Source organism: Solanum lycopersicum, chromosome 10, assembly GCF_036512215.1.
Source record: "Solanum lycopersicum chromosome 10, SLM_r2.1".
NCBI classification, from domain to species: Eukaryota; Viridiplantae; Streptophyta; class Magnoliopsida; order Solanales; family Solanaceae; genus Solanum; species Solanum lycopersicum.
The window spans coordinates 54,727,965-54,738,852 of record NC_090809.1 but is presented as its reverse complement, the minus strand read 5'-3'; the positions used below and the strand labels follow the sequence as shown (position 1 = coordinate 54,738,852).

Here is a 10,888-nt window from a genome sequence, read left to right as displayed (position 1 = left end):
AAAAAAAAAAAATTAGGTGTACAAGATTTTGAAAACTTGTTGAAGACCAAGTTGAGGGTAGAATAATTTCCAATTAGTTTGTTTTGTATTTATAGTTCATTTTAAGAATTTGGTATTCCTTCTCAGTTTGTATTCAAATTATTATGTATGTTATCAATATTTGTATTAATTAAAATTTCTTGTTGCATAGTTTATAAATATTGTATTTGTCCCTAATTTTTATTCATCCCAGCTGGTTCAATTTTTTTTCAAGCTAGTGCCACGTAGGCCGAAAAGGGGTAGAAAATTATTTATAAAATAAGTCAAGAGGAGTAATAGGACCTTAGTATAGTATAAGTGAGTCTCTGAAATTTCAGGCATAGGTTGAGGGGTATTTGTACATTTTCCCTTGTTTATACAATTTTTTCTTTAAATTTTTGTATCTTTTCTCAATTCGTATTCAAACTACTGTGTATGCTATTAATATTGGTATTTATTAAAAATCTCATGTTGCATAGTTTATGAATCTTCTTTTTCCTAATTATATTCATCTCGAAGGTAAGCCAACTAGTTATGTATTTTATTTAACAATGATTGCAACAAATATTCTCGTATTCTTTTTCAATTTTATGTTTCATTCTCACTTTTTCATCATATTATTTTTATATTTTATACACCGTTATACAAAATGCAATATAAAAACAAGAACGAATAGAAATACAAATAATATACATATTGGAATGAATACGACTTAGGAAAAGAAATAAAATTCTGAAGAGAAATAAATACTGAAAAAATATACGAATACAAATATGTTTCTTAAATAGCTACATATTTATTTGGCATACATGTTGGAATGAATACAAACTAATCAAGAAATACAAGTTTCATTATACAAAATACAACACGAAAACTAGAATGAATACAAATACAAATCGTATACAAGTTGGAATGGATATGATTTAAGCAAAATTACAAAATTCTGAAGAATAAAATAAAATACATTGTGAAAAAAATATTCCAAATAAAGATAAAACTATTGGTGTACAAATTTCTAAATGATAAAAATTTAAATTTAATTGATAAAACTATAACGTATTATCATAAAGTTTCATTATAATTAGTGAAATTGGATATTGAATTTTTTGATTCTGTAATTTTCATAACAATAATTAGTGAAAATTGGATATTGAAAATTTTATAGATGTGGTACTTCTTTAATGTCGTGATTTTCATAATAATAATTAGTGAAAATTGGATATTTTTCATGGCAAATAAAAGTGTTCAGAAAAAAAAAGATTAAAAAAACTGGATATTTAATTTTTTTAGAACAATGTGAAATGCTTGTTTTAGAACGTGATGAAAGAAGAAGAAAGAGATGGAAGTTGGTGTATTTTGATAAATTGTAACAGATTAGACTCTTAAGCATTTGTTCCTTTTTTTAAAAATTCTCTCTCCAAAATTCCTCCAATTTGTTATATAAGAATTGTATTCTTTAAATAAAAACATAAATAATATATATAACAAACTAAAGTTTTGACATTTTTACTAAATATTAAAGTGTTGCTAATGAACCCTCTTAAATATTAAAATATTGACATTTTAAAAAAATTTCCGTTAAAAATTAATTAAAATTATAATAAAATAGAATACTAAAACTAACAACAGGAACCTAAACTCGAAGCCTTAAACCATGCGTATAAATATCACAAAGTTCAAATCCTCACATAAAATTTATATTTTTGTAATGATTCTTCATTACCTTCTTCTCCTTGTTACTTAAGTTTGATGTGCTTAAGGTGAGGGCCTTTTAGAAACAACTTATCAAGCTCCATGAGATAGTGAAAAGGTCTACGTACACTCTACCCTCCATACACCTCACTGAGTAAAGTTTCACTAGCATGTTATTGTTATTGTTGTTATACCTATGATCTTTAAAAAAAAATAGAGTAATTTCAAATGAAATTCATACAACCAAAATTTTACCTGAAGTCAGCTAGTTATTTAAGCGATATACATATACAATTTACCTTTCTTCCCTCTCTCGCTCACTTTTCTCCTATCTCTCTCAATCTCGTTCCCTTCTCTCCTCCCTCTCGCAATCTCGCTTGAAATATATACAAATGCATATATATATATATATATATATATATATATATATATATATAGAGAGAGAGAGAGAGAGAGAGAGAGAGTTATCTGACCGATATACATATACAATTCATTTCTCTACCCCCTCTCGCTCGCCTCTCTCCTCCCACTCCCAATCTTGATCGCCTCTCCTCCCTCTCCTAATCTTGCTCACCTTTCTTCTCCCTCTCCCAATATCGCCGCCCATATACATATACATATGTATAACATATAATCATCCAACCAATGTATATACACAATTCGCCTCTCTCCCACTCTCTGCCCTCTCCCACTTGTCTCTCTTCCAATCTCGATCACCTCTCTCCTCCCTATAACATGTAGTTACAAATTGTAATTATCAAACTATAGTTGTGAAGAGTAATTAGGTTATTTTTGAGTGGTTATATGTGAAAGTTCAACTTCTTACAATTATAAACGGTGTGCATTTAAATTTTAATTTATGTGACGTAATATTTTATATTGACTTGTATTTCCTTAATTTGTAAATTGTGATAGTCGCACATACTTGCATCTATGCTTTAAGTAAATGCATTTGATATATGCGATTAACGACTCTTTCTTTAGGGAAAGAACACTTACCTATTTCTCATGCTTGTCCTCCCATACACTTTTCTTTTTGTTTATTCTTGTTAAACTTACATATACAACGATGTCATTAGGATAAAAGAAGGATAAATTAGTTGTTACAAATAATACAAGATATATTTTAAGAATTATATAAATAATAAATCGAGTTTAGTCAGAAAACTATTTGTTCATGTGATTATTTTTCCATATAAATACTTTTTCAATAGTTTAGGCATGAAATTAAAAAAATAGTTTAGATGTAATTTTATATATATTTCTTCATTAGAACTTTCCACATTATGTTTAAGACCGCACGAAAGACATCTCGATATATTTTATTTAAAAATCTTTAATTTCTTAAATTTTGTGTCAAGTAATAAAAATAAGTAAAAAAAATTGAATTGGATAATGGTATAATGGGTTGCCAAGCTACAAGAATTCATAAATATTCTGATCACGGCAGAAGCAATTATCAGAGTTGATGAGTATGGCAGACATAGAAGGTGAAGATCTATTGATAGATCAACTATTGACAAAGTTGATGAACGTCTTTGAAGGTCTAGAGTTGCATCATCACCCGTGGAGGCCTGCCTTACATACTATACATAAGGTCAATTAAATTAATCCGATTAGTTAATAATTGTATTGTTATTTTGCATTGAACATAAATATTTTTCAGAAATATCAATTTGAAAATTTTCACTATTTGTTCCCAATTTCTCATGCAACAGTCCAACCAATCCAACATAGTTAGTTAAGGTAGACATGCTAATAATCGTTTTAGCACGTTCTATATATTTGAATCAATTCACATAAGTAATTATTTCATCAAATCAATTCAAAGCAATCATCAAATTATGTTCAAAGTTTGCCATCTTATCCTACAGATAAAAATAAGACATTTTTAAAATAATTTATAAATCAGAAAAACAATTGTAAAGCTATATTAAGAACTTAACATAATAATCTTTTTAGTCTGTTTCAAAAAGATTGTCCTATTTCTTTTTTTGGTAACATTTTAATTTCAACTTTCCACGTGACAGGTTTAAGGCCACAAGATTAAAAGACAATTTTGTACATTTCACATAACTTTAATTTAGTACCACAAGATTTAAAAGTCTTCTTTATTTTCTTAAACTTCGTGTCAAGTAAAACCAGGTCATTCTTTTTAAAATAGAGGGAGTATAATACCTTAACTTGACTTATTTGTACATGATGAAGTTTTCTGAATAATGAGTCACACTAGTAAAAACTTTATTGAATATTGTTGGAATATGTAAAGCATTCCTTACGACAAGATTTATTTTATAATCATATGTGGTCAGTTCAAAAAAAATTGAGGATTATGACTTTAACAGAGTATCATAATCGACAATCATATTTTGAAGGTAAAAACTTTACTGATAATAATGTTTTATAGTTAAATTTGTAGGATTTGATGACCTATGATTCAAAGGCGAACTCACACATTTTCATGCAATACAGATTGCCCCCAAACCATTCATTCACGAATTACAACGTACTAATGGATTATTATCAAGGATGGAGGTTCATGGGCTTGGGAAATGCGCTTAAAAGGAGCTCCCAGCTGTGAACCACCTTGTAAGGATGATAACTTGGAGTGTGGGAGGTTCAATGTTGTGAACCAAGCTAGCTCTACAAGGGCCTATGATTTAGAATTGAGAAATGAGATTGGGCCGAGTAAAATATTGGACAGTTTTATTTGGGATCCTGGATAAATTAGCATATGTTTTAAAGATAAAATGAGTTGGAAAGAAGGGTTTATACTTATTGAAGAAAATATTTGTCTTCTCCTCTTCTTCAAGAATCTAAGTCCTCATCTTTATTCTTCTTCTATCTTTAATTACTCGTTATTTCAATATTTCCATTGTAATTCGGTAGTTTGATTATTTCAATTAGAATCTAAAGGTTGTAATCATGTTCTAGTGCTCTTATTAATATAGTGAGGATTTCGGTTTGTTACACTAGTGCTTTCATTTTCGTAATCTGATGGAAGTGGTGATATTGGAACGATTTTGTGGCATCGGCAATCCAGAGGGCTGGCTTTTTCGGGCGGAGCAGTAATTCACATTCATTGGCTTCGACGAGAAGTATTGGTTACCTCTTCCTTCAATCTATCTTGATGGTGAAGCTCTAACCTGATTCAATTGGGTTGATACTGGGCAGGAGGGCAATCTTCTAATTATTTTTTTTGTTTGGTATAGGTGCGCACAGGATATACGACAGTTTGACTTTGTCTCTAGGGAGTGTCATTTTTATGGGTTGGATGATGGGGGTAAAACACGATTTCTTCCCGTGCATTTCTACATTCTACAATTACTATGATACATAACGAGGTAGATAGCGGTCCAACGATTAGTAAAAGTATAACAATATCTTTTCAGGGCAAAAAGATTGTTGAAGCTCTAAGTCTTGGTAACTTTTCTCTGGAGGATGATGTTTCCACTCCAACAAGTGTGATGCATTATGTTGACGTATATCTTGAAGCTGGCAATGCAAAATCTGTTGAGGAATTCGACGGTCAACATAAGTTGAGTCCATTTCCATTTGCTTTTGTTACTGATTTTCTGACTGTAAACATTCCAACAATTGTGATCCTTTTGCCTCGGATCTAGGAATACATTTTGAGTTCATGGCTCTAACAAGTTTTACAATATACAATGCAAAGGAACTATTATTGCTTAGAAGTACTGACAAGTTATTCATAATTACGTATTCAAACTCTATGAATATAGTGTGGGATCCTGGACTACAATGGTTTGTAAATTTCTACTTGCTAAATTTGTTCATATGTCTGTAAATTGCATATACACTAGTCTTACATCGATATTATTATGATGTTAAATATGAGGTTTTGGCGGACAACTCCAAGCACACATCAGTTTTACATATGGCCAACTCCAAGCATACATCAATTTTACATCTTCACTATATACATCTGCTTGCTACAATGTTACTGGAGTGGGAAGAGATAGTATTCAGGAGTGGATATAAGGTAATATTTCTGGTTGAGTCCCCTACTACAGGCTACACACTTTATGGGTCCTTGAGATGATAGAGTGCGCTGCACATCATAGATTACATCATGGCTTAGATACTCCATTAGTTTTGTTATCCTCTTGAACAAGTGTATGGTTGCAGGGCAGGTTGTACATGAACTCCATTTGTTAATGTCGGAGAGTTTTACTGCAAATCAAAGAGAGTGTGGTTGTTGGCTGATATCAGTTTCAATGTAGAGGTTTGGGGGAAGGTTAGCTTCTAACACTATTCATCAGCTCTTGAAGGTGAATATTTCAATTGATCATAAAGGATATGAAGGCAAAATGGAGTACGAAGGGAATTGCAGCTCTTGTTAGCCATATGTGTTGGTTGCTTTTAGAAAATATGTCAAAGGTCTCTTATGTTGCTGCTAGTATTGCTTCCATAAGTTTGGGTTAGATGTTTAGGTTCATTTCTCTTTTGGACATATTTCAAATTATTAAACATCCCTGCCATGTTCCAAAGATGATCAAGAATTATGCAACCATGTCTAGACTTGTCAAAGCTGCCAACCAAATTATGATATGGTTCCTACACAGTTTTGCCTGTTCTAGCCGAGTTTATTATTCTCCATATTGTTGGATGATGTATCCTGACTCGAACCTTGAGAACGAGGTTCTTTTTGGAGACAGGTGTGTTGTTGTGAACCAAGATAGCTCTATTAGGATTTATGAGTTAGAACTGAAAAATAAGATTGGGCTGAGTAAAATATTGGAGTGTTTTATTTGGGATCCAGGCCCAATTATAATTTTGTTTAAAGACAAAATGAGTTGGAAAGAAGGGTTTATGCATATTGAAGAAAATGTTTGTCTTCTCTTCTTCTTCTAGAATCTAAGTTCTCATCTCCATTCTTCTTCTATCTTTAGTTACTCTTCATTTCAATATTTCCATTGTAATTTGGTAGTTAGTTTATTTCAATTAGAATATTAAGGTTATAATCCTATTCTAGTGCTTTTATTAATATAGTGAGGGTTCCGATTTGTTACATTGGTGTGTATTGTTGTGAACCAAGCTAGCTCTATAAGGGCCTATGAGTAAGAATTAAGAAATGAGATTGGGCCTAGTAAATTATTGAAGTGTTTTATTTGGGATCCAGGCCCATTAGCATTTGGTTTAAATAAAAAATGAGTTGGAAAGAAGGGTTTATGAATATTGAAGAAATCTTTGTCTTCTCCTTCTCTTCTAGAATCTAAGTCTTCATCTCCATTCTTCTTTTATCTTTAATTACTCGTTATTTCAATATTTCCATTGTAATTCGATAGTTTGATTATTTCAATTCGAATCTGAAGGTTGTAATCATGTTCTAGTGATCTTATTAATATAGTAAGGATTTTGATTTGTTACGTCCAACGAGTCAAGGAGGAGTAAAGGAAAGTGTTTCTCCATTAGGCGAGATGCCAGCCACTTTGACGACTCGTTGAACCCCTTTGGCGAGGTTCCAGGATCGCCGACTGATCCAATGAGATTCATAAAAAGGTTGCCCATTCAGCGAGCGTAGAGGACATTCGGCACATCGCCCTTTGACCCCCAAATCACTGAAAGTTGCAACAAGCCATCCAAGGAGAAGCCAAGGAGCAGGGCTATCGCCAAACTCATTTGGCGGATCGTCGAGTCGTTTGGTGAGCCCGATTTGGCTCGCCCATTGGCCTATTTTAGGGTCACTTTTGGGTTCATTTATTTAACAAGTCCTAAAACTATAAATAGGTGTCTTAGGGTTCATTTTAAAGGATACTGATTTTGAATATTGTGGTCGTAAACCTGAACTCCTTGTGTGAGTGTTGAAAGCTTTGTAAGATTTTTTTGAGCATTGTTTAGAAATGAGGGTTGCTTGGGTTATTGATTCCCTCAAGCTGATCTTCGTAAGAGTTGGGTTCTTGATGGATTAATGAGGTGAGGCCATTAGGTTGCTCTTTATTTCCTCTTTTTGTGTCTATCTATTAATCCGAATTTAGTACATGTTAGGATCTAGATTAGAGGTTGTTGGAAGAAGTTAAAAATTTCTACTACTTAAGCAAAACAGAAATAGAAGCAAAAAAATTATTTTTTTGTAAGACCAAACTATTGTTGCCCTATATACATATTTAGGGAAAATGCACAAGTACCCCCTCAACCTATGCCCGAAATCCTAGAGACACACTTATATTATACTAAGGTCCTATTACCCCATGCACTTATTTTATAAGTAATTTTCTACCCCTTTTCAGCCTATGTGGCACTAACTTGGAAAAAAAAGTCAACCAGCGTAGGGCCCGCAAGATAGTACCACTTAGGCCAAAAAGGGGTAGAAAATTATTAATAAAATATGTTCAGGGGGTAATAGGACCTTATTATAGTATAAGTATGTCTCTAAGATTTTGGACATAAGTTGAGGGGATATTGTGCATTATCTCATAAAATTATTAGAAGCTTGCTCACAGTAAAATAGGAAGAAAGAAGTTGAGTCCATCACCACCTCCCAAAAGAAAATGATTTTTGTTGATATTATATAAGGGAAAGATCAAGAGTAGCAAATTGATGGCTTCAACGTCAGCCAACTAACTTCCTTTTGCAGCATCATGATTATTCAGTAATTGAGAAGTTAATGTGCCATTCAATATCATCAAATGAACACCAACATTAAGCAAATTAAAGATTCAAATAATTAAATTAATGTGAGTAATGTAGAACCATAACATTATACTCAACAACAGCATCCCATTAGTCCTATTGAACCAATAAATCTTCCGTTGGCGATTCCCTGAGCCAACCAAAAAACGGCATTTCACGGTACTATTGAAATGCATTACGGTCAAGAATACTCAATGTGCTCCCATTATACTTTCCAGTTGTGAACACAAAAATTTAGGGTCATGAGAAGGGCACCCTTATCTTGATCAGCTGAACCATAAATCCCTTGGGCTTGACCTACTATTGTCGAGTTAGACTCTGGTCCAACTGTTAGTGGGTCGCCTATCATTGTAACAAATCCAAAGGAAGTTGGGTATTTGGCAGTCATGTTTGATTGGGCTATTTGGACTGCAGTTGGAATTTTCGCACTAACTTTGTTGTGAAAATAGAAATGAAATTTAGTTACCTTTTGCTTTGCATGAGGAAGTTTCTTTAACCATTTTTCAACAGCCTTGGAACCTAATTTAACACCTTGAGCCATTGGCATGGCCATAACATATACGAAGAAAAGCAATAGAACTAGACTTGTTTTTTCCATCTCTTAATTTCTTGAGAAATAATGCATTAATCGTATACAAAGATCTTGATATTTATATGGAGTGTGTGAGTAGAGTTTTAGGTTGTGGAGCCTGATTAATATTTTATGTACTGTCATATATTAATGTTCCGTGGTTCAATATTAGGTTGTACTATTTATTCTCTGTGACCTAAAATACTCTGAAATATTGATATATATACCCATCGCCGTGGAAGTTTACTCATGAGGTGTTACTAATATACCGTGGTTTTACGGTATTATTAATACTTTTTCCTTAAATTTAGTGTGTCCAAAAGCCTTTTTATGCTAATTTTTTATATAAGTTTCTCCTTATTTGCAGGAAATTTGTCCAAAGATGAATGCGGAGGTTTTTGAGCCAAGAAATGCAGAAGAGACCACCTACGGAGCTTGTGCAGGTCCGTCATGCTTGTGACGGTCCGTAGGTGGTAGCGTAGTGCAGCTGCTGAAGGAAGATGGGGAAGTCTGATCAAGTGTGGGGTTACGGAAAACGTGACACACCGTTGTAGCCATGACGGTCCATCCTGCAGGTTCGTCATGAAGATCAGAGAAGTAGCCCAGTACCCATATTCCAAGAGTTCAAGTGTTTTGGAAATGAGACCCTTGACGGACCGTTGTGCTTGTAACGATCCGTCATACCTGCCATCGAGGGTAATGAAGAGAGAAGCAGAAGAAATTTCATCAAGTATGGGACGACGGAGTCCATGACGGTCCATCGTGACCACGACAATCTGTCGCGATGTCTGTCGATCCAGCTGCGTTTTGACTGATTTCCAGGAAATAGAGTCCTTGTTTAATTAGGTTTTTATTTTCTATAAATAGTTCAAAAAAACCTCATTTTTGAGGTTAGACTCTGGATCATTGTTAGACCTTTGAATATTGTGAGACTCTTGATTATTTTGTAGACTCTTTGAGAGATTATTGATTATCTTGAGACTTTTATCACTGATTGTTGGTGACTTTTGCTGATTAATCAAGTGAACTTTCGGATTTTACTCTTTCTCATCGAAGTAAGTGCATGAATTATTATATCACATATTTGAATATTGTAATTATGACTATGGGTAAGTAAACTCCATAACTAGGGTTGTGGGAACCATAGACAAATAATAAGGTAAAACCTAACTAAAATAACAATTATAGAATAGTGTCTTGCATGTATTGATAATTCTTTCGCTTAGAAGTATTTTTAACAGATGGCCAACGTTAGAACTCGCCTTAATGCTACTTGCCGGACCAAGGAGGTAGATAATAGGAAAGGAATTATCAAGTTATGAACCTGTGGGGAACACGGAAACCCTAGTTACCTTCATTAATTGATTAAACTCCAACATTTGAAGCTGTTAAGTGTCTCTTTCAATTTCGCTAGTTATTTTCATTTACTTAGAAATAGGAAACCCCCCTTTTATCATTTTTGCTTTCCAAGGAAGTAAATGACTGAACAATAGTAGTAATAGGGGACGATCCCAACCTCATTAGTTGGGTTATTTACTTGACACGACTGTTTTACTTCTTATTAGTTACCTTTTACTTTGCATGAGGAAGTTTCTTGAACCATTTTTCAACAGCCTTGAAACCTAATTCAACACCTTGAGCCATTGGCATGGCCATAACAAATATGAAGCAAAGCAAAAGAACTAGACTTGTCCATCTCTTAATTTCTTGAGAAAGAATGAATTAATCATATACAAAGAGCTTGATATTTATATGGAGTGTGTGAGTAGAGTGTTAGGTTGTGGAGCCTGATTAATATTTGATGTACTGTCATATATTAATGTTCACGCGGTTCAATTTTAGGTTGTACTATTTCTTCTCCATTTATTCTCTGTAACCTAAAATACTCTAAATTATTGATATATATACCCATCGCTGTGGAAGTTTACTCATGGGGTGTTACCACGAAATATT

At 33.1% G+C, this 10,888-nt stretch overlaps 1 protein-coding gene across 1 annotated transcript; it reads right to left on the bottom strand.

Moving 5' to 3' along the window:
* Positions 1 to 8,437: 8,437 nt before the first annotated feature.
* On the bottom strand, positions 8,438 to 8,917 carry LOC101247377 (dirigent protein 23-like). The gene is made up of 2 exons (XM_019215966.1): positions 8,576 to 8,917; positions 8,438 to 8,494 (listed from the first exon to the last, which is right to left on the bottom strand). Exons 1-2 carry the CDS (start codon positions 8,915 to 8,917, stop codon positions 8,438 to 8,440), a joined length of 399 nt encoding a protein of 132 aa, XP_019071511.1.
* Between the last annotated feature and the right edge of the window lie 1,971 nt (positions 8,918 to 10,888).